Source organism: Cyprinus carpio, chromosome B9 (assembly GCF_018340385.1).
Source record: "Cyprinus carpio isolate SPL01 chromosome B9, ASM1834038v1, whole genome shotgun sequence".
Taxonomy (NCBI): domain Eukaryota; kingdom Metazoa; phylum Chordata; class Actinopteri; order Cypriniformes; family Cyprinidae; genus Cyprinus; species Cyprinus carpio.
Window position 1 is genome coordinate 27,804,080 of NC_056605.1, and position 12,397 is coordinate 27,816,476.

The 12,397-nt window shown below is 32.1% G+C and overlaps 1 protein-coding gene across 10 annotated transcripts in view; it reads right to left on the reverse strand.

Moving 5' to 3' along the window:
- The window catches only part of LOC109096423 (histone deacetylase 4-like), a 211,662-nt gene that overhangs the window by 6,086 nt on the left and 193,179 nt on the right, over positions 1–12,397 (reverse strand). For 9 of the 10 annotated variants that reach the window (XM_042731796.1, XM_042731793.1, XM_042731795.1 and 6 more), the window contains one exon: positions 10,788–10,921. In XM_042731796.1, coding sequence (XP_042587730.1) covers positions 10,788–10,921 — 134 coding nt within the window. Of the gene's footprint in view, positions 1–10,787; positions 10,922–12,397 lie in introns of those variants that run through there. The other variant, XR_006155648.1, reaches the window with a different exon arrangement.

Genomic DNA, 12,397 nt, shown 5'->3' on the forward strand with positions numbered 1-12,397 from the left:
ATGTTCTCAGGGTTGGAGCACTTACTGTAAATAAGTCTTCAAGTCACGCTAGGGAAGTTCCTACTTACAAGCTTGCAAATCATAAATCTGATATTTAATGTATTTAGTATTTGAAAATGTATATATTCTGTATATATAGCTATTGGTATTTGGAAAAAAAAAAAAACATATGTACATACATATACACTCAACGACCACTTTTAGGTACACCTGTTCAATTGCTCGGTAACACAAATATCTTTTTTTTTCCCCCAAATATCAAAAGCTATATATTCACAGTAGTTATATATTTTCAAATACTAAATAAATTAAATTTGGTTAAAAATGTTTACATGATACTATTTACACTATACTCTATAATCTATCTCTATCTATCTATCTTTTCATATTTACATATGAATCTGTTATATGCACATTTTGTTAGAATTATATATATAATTTTCTAATATTAATTTTCTAATATTTAATATAATTTTCTTACCCATCCAGCATTTTTACGCTATATCACAAACTTTCCATTAAAACTATGTGGATGGAAGCCCAGCTAGTGAAAATATAATTTTGCTTAGTATTAATTTGCTAACTCAGGAAGTCTGGCCTTAAAGGCAATCCAGAGTTTCCCACCGGTACGAGTTGCAGTCGCGTTCATCTCGTAAATACGACCATTCCGACATGACTTGAAGTCAGCGGTCCCATATGGAGGGGTGAAAAGTCTGCGTGTGTGAGGCCAGCTGGTCATTCATTCACACTTTCCTGCTGTGCAGTTTGACTGAGGGTCAACACACTTGTCCCTCAGGAATCCTCGCCCTTCAGCCCGGCCCCTCTCGGCTCTCCAATCCCGCTGCGACCGCGACCCTCTGCTGCCCTGGCACCGGCCGAGGGGGAGGGGCCCGACCTGTCCGTCATCATGATGGACGGCCCTGCCGCACGTCTATAAACTTTAATAGGTCTTGTCAGCGCACGCCAAGCTGCTTGGCAGGTATGAAACACATGCCAGTTGCCAGCATCCACCATGACAGTGGGATTTATTTGACTCACCCCCCACGCCCGAGTCCTAAGACCTACAAACTCCACATTAAAAAGGAAAAAGAAAAGCTTTTGTTAGGATGGTTTCTGTCAACCTGCCTGCAGTAATATAAATTCTGACTGTTTGAGAACGAGGCACGTCCTTCAAACACGGATGAAGCCAAGCAAACTGGGAACTTCATGCAAAACAGGGTTACAGAAAGATCGTGGAACAGCAGAGAAGCAAAAAATAACAAAGTTTGATTGTTTGCAATACATTAAGGCAGTGGCTCTCAAATTTTTGGTGCAATGCCCTGCTTTACAAGTAGAATAACTAAAACTACTGAAATAATAAGGACATTATTAACATGTATCCATTTATCTGAAATTGACAAATGAGAGAGAGAGAGAAAAAACAACATTCTGTACTTTCTTTCAGCTTTATATATGTATAAAACAATATGAAAAGGAAAATATTGTAATGTAGTCAACCTTGCATAATTCCAAGAAATCTTATATCTATAAATGAGGAAAAAATAACGCCCTATGATACTGGCAGTAAAAATTATAAGTTTTATATTTTTTTTTTCTGATGAATAATGGAACAGGTTTTATTTTAACAGATTGTTCAGTTTTGCTAAATAATGAAGTTACACGATTTACTACAAAATCCGAAAAATTAAAAATAAAAAACTGAAAAAAAGTATTTTGTCAGGAGATCAACATTGTTCTGTAATTTTCTGTAAATTGTACTGTAAAAATCTACATAAAGTATTTACATTTTATAAAATGGGTATTGCAAGACTAAAATGATAAATATACATATTTTAAAATAAATACATGAATAAAGATAATTTTATCAAATAAAAAAAAAGTTTTATTAAATAATAAAAAAATAACGCTTTGCATGAGCAATATGAAAGAAATAGGTAACTGAAATACTGCCATCCCTACATTCAGATCTGCATGATCAATACTAGAGAAGAAAGTGGTGGAGTAACTCATTGGTTCTCATGCATATCGTCAGGATGGTAACGTGTGAAAGCAGACAAGATTCAGGAACTAAAGAAGTCTGCAGAAATCTCAAGAGCCTATTTCGAGTGGTTATTTTACTAGAAGGCCATAATTGACCAGCCCTAACAGAGCTGATTACAGTTCATGCTAATGCAGCCTTGCATGAAATGATTGCTGTGACCTAACCAACATTCCTTTACAGGACAGAACATTTCGGAAATCAACCCCAGACCCCATAGGTAAAAGCAAGCATGTTTACTGTAGCTGTTGGGTAAACACAGAGAAAAACCTCATGGTGACTGGCAACAATTAGCCTATTAGGATTTTGTTTATCATATAATTGCTAATGAGCACAATTTGAGAACAACATCTGCTCGCACACATCCACCAGTGAGTCACGGGTTCAGAGCTGAATGGCGTCAGAGTCGAAGCATCATCCGCCAGCTATTTAACTAGCCAAAGCTTTGGTTACTCACAGACAACAGTGAAGGAACTGATCAGCAGATTCGACTCATTTTCCAAGGAAACACAATCCTCATTATAACAGTGCCTCCTGTGCTTTACCTGCCTTTTAAAACGAGGAAGTATATTTGACACTGCAGCCCAGGCAGTTAAACGCTCAATATAACGATCACAGTCACACAGGAGGCTGCGGCGCTGTGAAACCTCTTGCTCCATGGACAGCAGGGAACCCTGGGTGTTTATATATATTTACTGTATATATTAAATTAAAAAAGTATACTACATATATACACATTTATTTATGTATACACGCACACAAACACACATACACTATATATATATATATATACAGTATATACACACTAGACTTGTGCCGGTATTCGGTAATGAGATATATCGCGGTAAAGAATATGCACGATATTGTTATCGTGGGCACTTCCAAATACCGAGAATAATTATATATTACAAATTATTTAGAATTTGAAATGCATTTTAAGAATACTTTTCCCATCAACTGGTCAAAATGCACAACACAGTTGTATGCTGCTTTAAAGACACATGTGAACCCTGATGTAAACAAGCACGCACGAGAAGCACATGGAGGAACACGTGAGAGATGCGCTGAATGAAAGCACATTCACTCTCTGCCAGCAGATGGCGCTAACCTGCAGAAAATGCAGCCCTTACCCTGGAACCCCATAAATAAAAACAGCTGCTACTTTCTAAACATTTAAATAATATAAATAATATTTATATATTTCCATAATTTTTTTTCCATTTTAATCTGGACTACAACATTTGTCCTAGATATTGTTTGAAAGTGTTTTGATTCTTTATTGTTCATTAACACTTTACATTAGGGGCTTCATTAGTTAACAAACTGCCAATGAAAAATTCTTCTGAACATTCATTAATCTTAGGTATTCCAATTTTTAATAACACATTGTTAAAATCGAAAGTTGCAACTTTGTTATTTAATGAGCTAACATGAGCTAAGACTTGTATTTTTTTAACAAAGATTTGATGAGCTATTGCTCATTGTGAATGTTAATGCATTAACTAAGGCTAACTAATGAGGTCTTATTGTAAAGTGATACCTATGGGTCTTTAAAGTTCTTTTGCACTTTAATCGGTTTTCTGTAAAATTTGTAACTTTAAATATATTTTTTGTATTGCTTTATTGTATTTAAACTGTTCAGTTATTTTTGTTATAAGAAAAAAGTTATTTAACCTGTTATACTGTATTATGACCACTTTTTTAAAACTTAATTTCAATACCGTGATAATACCGCATACCGTGACAAAACATTATCAATTAATCGCAACAGGAAAATTTGATACCGGCATATCCCTAATACACACACACATACATTGTATATATTAAAATAAAATATTCTCAATATTCTGATGTTCAAACGAACATGATTCATTATGTGATGATCTATAACAATTGCATTCGCAAATAACTAATTTTCACTACTTAATGTAGTGCGTTCATGTGTTTACTGTCATTCATTTTCTCTTTCTTAAACTACAGAACACAAAATAAAGAAAAAAAAAGTCTTACCGACAACTGTATTAAAGCGAGTTTACTTCTGAGTGAAAACACCCTTCGGCATGAATGGGTAAAGCAGGCGTGTAGAGGTTGGGGTAGCTGGAGCACCTGTTATCCCATGAGTCTCTAGTTCAAACACGCTCTCGAAGGCTCTCAGACTCTATCCACATCATCTACTCACTGCCCTGAACTTCACCTCCATTATAATGTGGGCTTGAATGCAATGATAAAACACCTGCTTCCTGGCATACTGATTACAGTCCGTGCTCTTGTTTCTTATTATCTACTATCTGGCCTGAGCTGAGCTTCTTGGGGCATTTGTGACGTCCTGCATGGGTCATCAACTGAATGGGTGCCATGGAAAACATGCATATTACTTTACAAGAAACGTGTATCTAAACAAGGGTAAACAAAAAAGGCCAAGACGAGCCGAAGAACTTGCCTATTAAAACAATGTGTGCAGAGGAGGGAGTATTTGTATGATTATACAGAAATTATAAAGATACATGATAAAACTTATACAAAAAATATAACATAAATCTTACAACAATATTAAAATGACAAAAAAAATAATCTATATGACAATGTTTATACATTCTAATTATTATTATGGATTAGAATATACACGTTCACATTGTTCACATTTTTAAATATTACATATTTAAGTATTATTATTGTAATTATTATTATAAAATAATAAAAAAATTGTATATTTAAAATATATATTTTTAGATATATAAATATACATAACTATATACATATATATAAAGGTATGTTATATTTATAATATTGTCATTATAAATCTAATAATATAATCATTAATATAATATGCAAACATAATAATAGTAATAATATTTAAAAATGTTAGCCAAAATATTTTACTCTGTTACACTTATATTAGGTTTATATTATGACATTAAATCTACAAACAATAATTCTTAAATATAATAAGTAATATATTAATTAAATATTATAGATTACAATATTTAAATATTTCTGTTGTTTAAAATATACAATTAATCATAATTTTTTATAAGATTATATAGTAAATAATATTTTTTTGTTGCATTATTATATAAAAAAATAATATATAGAAAATAATACAATATTAATCTAATTGTAAAAATATCAAAAAAATTACAACAGGAATATTCTACTCTGTAATATTTAAAGATTATATTGCATTATGTTTAATAACTAATTTTTTATGAAATATAATGTAGCTATAATGGAGTAGGATATACAAACAAAATACAGATAATCTAAAATAAAAATAAAATTATCTAATGATAATAATATTAAAAAGTATGTAATAATATTAATCATATCTAATAATCTTTAAAGATCATGTTATGTTTAATACCTCTAATACCTGCTGGCAATAACATACATGTCATAATGATATATATCAATTATATTCATACAAAGATATAGTTTAAAAAGCTGTACGCAAGCACACACACACAACTTAAATATATCCTTATATGAATATACTTCATATAAATATAATATTTATTTAATGAAATATTAAATATGAAATTCAAAATGACCCCCTGAATGCATGTCACAAAAAAAAAAAACATACATTACTTTAAAAGAAATGTAAATCTAAACAAAGCCTCCAAATTTAATAGTTGGACTGAAAAGGCTGAGATGAGACATATGAGGAAAGAAGCATCTAATGTGGCATAAGCTGCTCTGAGTGTTCAATGCTCATGGGGATGTCGGTCCTTCCACTCTGAAATCATACTCTGACTTTCTGACATAAGCTTCCTCTGTACTTTGTGCTCCTAATTTCCTTTGATTACTTTAAGTCTGTCTCTGTCTCTCTGGCTGTCAGTGACCCCGTCTGAGAGAGGTGTGAAACTAACTGCTTTCAGATGGGCCGCTGGTAGCGTCTGAGAGCGAGCGTGAGATACTCTGAGCCCCCTCTCAACACCCCTCCAGGGAGTGCACTCGATAGGCAGCTGAAACGGGCCCTTACTGAGCAGTTATGCTTGCTCAGTGTCTCCGTCTCCTCTATGCTTTTCCTGCTATGACAACAAAGCTTCCCACGGGGCAAATTGCAGATAAAGGCAGCGCCAGGCAGGCCTGCAGACTCACAGTCTCAATTCTGGTGCAGGTAAACCGATTATGATTATTGCATTAAGGCTGCCAGTGTGTGCTTCTCCTCTAAAGCAAACAGCTCCGCTTCAGTTAGTGCAGATATTTCCTGACAAGCATAGCACTGTGGAGATATGCGGTTCATTCCTTTCTCATGGACATGGACAGGTCACACTAGCTGTTCATTTTTACTAGTCGATAAGTCATTCAGAAAAAAATATATAAATACAATCACAGGAGGTCGTGTGGGCAATGCCATTTTGTTTATGCTATAATCACAACAGCTCCCCAAATTAACTGACAATGCATAGACTAGTTTATGTCTCATCTGAATTAAAACGATTAAATTAAATCTGTACCTCCCTTTAATGATGATTCATACTGTGTTAACTTAAAATATATGTATATTTACTGTATAATTTTGATATAATATAAATGTATAACTTTATATAATATATATGAAGTGCCAAACAGGAAATAATTATATAAAGTCAAAATATATATATGCAAATTGTGACTACACAGAAGTAAATCAGAATATATATTTATAAATCAGAATATATAAATGCAAATCTGACTATATATTAATGCAAATCTGAATATATAAATGTAACTCAGGATATATACAGCAGTTGTAAATCAGAATATATATTGAAAGATTATACTATATTAAATATTCAAATATTACTTTATCTATTATTTGAATAATGAGCTGACAAGGGGATAATAATAATATTAATAATAATAATAATAATAATAATAATAATTCAACAGTTAGTAACAAATAAAAAGTTAAAATAAATTACTGTTATTATAGTTATACTGTAAGCAATGAAAATATATTTTATTAAACCTATGTTATCAAACCTGGTGAGCTCTGGCTTGATTTTAATAAAGAGTACATGTTAATATAAATAAGAAAAATATTAAAGTATTTTTTTTTGTCTGGCTGACAGTGTAGAGTAGGGATTAGATATAAACTTTTTTTTTACCTCTTATTTAGATGAATATTCTATGAATAATAATTGCTGAATTCTGCTTTGCAACACAGCAATACATTACTTTTTACATAAAATATGTTTAAATAGAAATCTTCTTTAAATTGCTATAATATGACTTTTTTTCTGTACTCTAACAGTTGAAATTACTGTGGTATACCAAATATGTCAACTAATTCCTGGTGCAGAAGACACAGAGAGCACACAACCTCCATCGTGCTGTCTAATTATCCCATTTATTTTCCTCTCATCCTCAGAAAAGGAGTAGAGCAAGCTCACTTTTACTGTTTCAGGAATGTATTTACAGGCTTGTCTCTAGAGCTTCAGTAACAGCAGGAGCGAGGCCTGTCCTCTCATCTGACCGTAAGAGTCCTGCTCTGCAAACTAACTCCCAGAACTCCGCAAAGCCAAGCCGTAGAAACCCAGCGCAAGTGTAAATGTCGGGATCCACGTGGGCTGGGATCACTTTTGCTATTGAACGTGTTTTAGAGGCTCACTGGGTCTATGTGGATGGTTTCAACTCTCCAAGGTTCTGCTCTCCTTGTTCAGTTGAAGTAAACTCTGTAAGAACTCTCACGAACACAGTGAAGGCCTGTCACTTCACTTAAAACTGTTTTGGTATGTTATTCTGTCAAACAGATCAACTAAATATGACTGACCACTCTATTTTTAGAAAGTCAACATGAGGACTGTATTCATTCTTGTGAAGAAACCATATTAAATACAAGTATAAAACTAAACAAAAGCCACTTCACACATGGAGCTGCAGCAGGTCCCTGTTACAGACCTGTAATCTGTTCTTATTTTTGGATCTCTGCCGGTACTCTATTTCTAATTCTATTTACTTTAATCATAATTTCTTTGAGTAGCTCATATCAAGAGGAATCTATCACTACATATCAGAAAAACTAAAAATAAGGGGTCACAGACGATAGAAAATGGTCACTAGAAACTAAATTATAATAGTTTCTAGTGAAAAAGCATGAACAACTGAAAAAAGTATGAGGGGAGATAATAATTTATACTTCAGCATGCTTAAATTTAAATATTATATATAATATAAAAGATTAGTATCTGTTAATAATATCTGTTAAAAATATGTTTTAAATAGTGTGGGTTAAGGGAATATATTTTAACTTTCAAATACCAATATAACAAAATGTACTTCGAGGATCAAGGAAATATGTTTCTAATCTTATAATGCATTTTTTTTTTGGTAAATGCATTATAATGTAAATATATGTATTTTGGAAAAAACATATGAGAAAATATGAGCACAAAAATATTTATTATAGTAACCAAAAAAATATAGATTACATATATATAATTTTTTTTACAAAGTGGAGTTTAGTTATTATTTTTAGTTAGTACCTTCCTGTAATTAGTAATAACAATATTATTATTATTATTAAATGTAACTATATATGTATATCAAATATATATTTATAAATGGCCAAAAATATATAAGGAAATATAAGTAACAAAAATGCTGAAAAGCTGAAAATACATTCATTCATACATATATTTTATAAGCATATTAGCATTATTTTTTATACTGTTTATATATATATATATATATATATATATATATATATACAGTACACACACACACTAGTGAGCATTCCAGGCCTAATATTTGGTTGTACTATAGTATTTTTTGCTGGTTAGAGTATCACATATTTATCTTAGCTAATGTCAAGCTCTACTAAAATCATCTGAGGATGGATGCAATAAGCTGCTGCCTATGTAGACTGTTCCAAAACGCTCACTTATGAGGTTCATTTAGATTTAGTGTGCTGTTTAGACAGCGAGGCAGAGCCAAAATGAGAGCGTATTTGATTTAGAAACAGAAAGGAAGGCTCTGAATGAAAGAAGATAAATAGAAAGAATAGCAGTGAAGATGAGAGATGGAAACATAAAAGAAATGATTCTTCCTCTGACACAGAGACAAGCAGATAAATGACGCCCTACAGCTTCATTTGTCTTGTTTGTGTGCGTGCGGACAGTGAAGCGTTTGCTATTCTTTCCCTCCCATCCTCAGGCTGGATTATGACCGTGTCAGCTGAACCTTGGTGGCTGGCCAGCACAAAGGGAGTGCTGCTACATACACACCCTGACAAACATCTAGTCTGTGACACCCTAGACAAAATCTGGGTGGGAGGAAAGAGGACAGAGCTTGACGAAACAGGGCCCTCATTACTGTTAAATCAGCTTGCAGAATTACTGGGCAAAATATGAGGGTGTCATACACGTTCCTTGCACTCAAAGCCAGGTAGATGACACACAACTGTGCTCGAGATCCTTTATAACTTGGCACACTGCCTTAGAAACACAAAATTCATGGTGTGAGACACCGTAAAAAGATGTCCACCTGACTCAAAATTCAAAAAACTGTTGCACAGGAGACTGCGTATGAATGCTTAAAATCGAATATTTAACTTATAAAAATAATTTGATCTTAAATGTTAAATATTAAAAATAACAAACTCCACTTTTCTATAAAAATAAATTATATATGAAGTAGTGCTGTCAAACGATTAATCGTTTACATTTGTTTACATAATACATGTGTGTGTACTGTGTATATTTATTATAAACAGACACACATGCACACATATATTTAAGAAAAATGTGTTATGTTTATATATTAAATACAGTATATTTACATATAATATAAATTATATGAATATAAGCATATACATGTAAATACATGTTAATACTTTCAAAATATCTATGTATGTGTGAGTATTTATATATACATAATAAATATACACAGTACACACACATATATTATGTAAACAAAAACATTTATTTTGGATGTGTTTAATTGTGATTAACAGTTGGACAGCACTAATATAAAATAAATGTTAAATATATATTTTTAAAATTACATTTAATATATTACAGGAAGTGGAGTTTAGTTATTCATATTAATAATTTAAATAATATAAAATAATTTTTAACAATTTAATTTCTCAACCTGTCTACACCCCACTTTCATGTACAAAAATACCTACACATGTGTATATATATATATATATATATATATATATATACACACACATATACATACATTATACATACATATATACATATATATATCCCATTTATATATATAGTATATATATATATATATATATATATATATATATATATATATATATACACACACACATATATATATATATATATATATATATATATATAACATAAATAAAAATTATTATTACTTAATTATATGTGTGATTATATAATTTTTGTAAACTTTTTTTAATAAATTATAAAATATTTTATTTTAGATCATTTATTTAAAAAACAATAAAATTAAAATAAAACTTTTTACTAGAAAGGAAAGTGTAGACAGGTTAAATTTGTAATTTCAGTTGCATAAAATGGCATCATTTAATAACATAAGTCTGAGGCAGGACTATCTGACTTTCCAAACAATGAAAGGGAGGAAATTGTAACTATTTTTCCAGTTCTGTTCAGTGCTTCAGGGTAAGTCAAATCTGAATAAAAAAAAAAAATCCATATTGTCGAACACTGGAGGATGTTGTCACTCTGTAAAATGCCTTCATCTTTTCCTCCATTCATAAAGCCCTGTCCATCCCTGAGTCACCCTCCCCATCTGATCTCCAGTCGGCTCTTACCTCGTTTCCAAGCAAAGCAGAAACACATGCTTCGGACGCATCGCAAATGGCGGTGAGGTCGTGACCCCCCTCCAGTGCGAGCACCAGCCGGCCGCCGGCCAGTCCCATCAGCTGCTTGGTCAGGTAGCCAAAACCTGCCAAAGGGGGAGACAGGAAATACAAGAGGGGGTTATAGAGCGCGCCCAGAAACCGGTGGCTGGCCTTTGATCAAAGGAACCAGAGTATTACATCACATTCTCTCTGTTAAAAAGACGGCACTCTGGATTTACTGGGCCTAAACGTATAATATGAGGCAGGTTTAATTTTAATAAATGTGGCTTAGTATTTTGGCCCCAGGCATCTTTTGATCTTTGTTTGAATATATGCATCCGACTATACCTCCTTTCCCCAGAGATTCACATTCAAGGCCGTCCTAGATGATTTTATTTTGTTTTAATTCTTCACTGGCACGAATGAGACGTTCTTCAACATGTAAGAGAAGGAACCGTCCAGCTCTGCTCAACCACTGAGAACCTGATATAACACTAACTGCACCAGAACTGCAGCTCCTCTGAAAAGTTATGCACATAATGCGCTTATGGACATCTCTCTTAAAGGGACAGTACTCCCAACATGGAAAATGTTTTATCATTTTTGCATCCTGGTGTCGTTTTAAATCTTTATTTTGTATGGATGCACAAAAGGAGAAATTTAGAGAATGTTTACGCAGCTCTTTTCCACACAACGACATTTAATGTTGACCATGTCTACTCTAAAAACCATCATAAAAATGCACTTTATTTCAATTCTCTGTGGTCATAAAACAGATTTGTATGAGAAAAAAGAAAGAAAGAAATTATTATTATTATTTTTTTAAATAATCATTCATATACTATTTATAGTTTTGGTTAATGTTTTAAATAAGATTAGATTTATTTACTTATAATTATTATTATTATTATTGTCATTTTAAATACATCTATTTTATTTAATAGCTTTAGTTTTTTTTAGTCTTAGTTACTTTAGTACTTCAAGTTAAAATAAATAAAAATGAAAAATGTTGCCTTGGCAATTGGCTGAAATACATTTTTGTTTTAAATATTTTATTTCAGTTGATTATTTTATTTTCAGAAAAGATTTTTTTTCTTTTATGATTTTAGTTTTGGTCAACTATAATAACCCTATCTTAAGGCCCCATATTCAGCCAATAACAAATGTATTTTATTCAGTTTCTTACACACAGCTGTCATATGACTTTAGAAATATGGCATACAAATAACGCAGCATATTTTTATGATTTTTTTTTTTATTATTATTCTTTTAAGAGCTCATATGACATTTGGTCACTATGAACCGTTATATTAAACAAGACAAAAACAGAGCAAGAAGTTTGGAACGACATGAGGGTGACTAAACAACATCAGAATTATTTAATGGGTGACTTGTTCCTTTAAGATAAGCAGATAAATGAAAAAGAAATGCTGTCACAGATCATCAAGCCATTCTTAGATCAGCAGAAGACTGAATCTGATTTAAAGTTACTTTTAGATGCAAGAATGGTGCAAATTCAGACCGGACAACGTGTCTTTTTTTAGACTCTGGGCAAACGTTTTGAAAGAACAGTGTTTCTA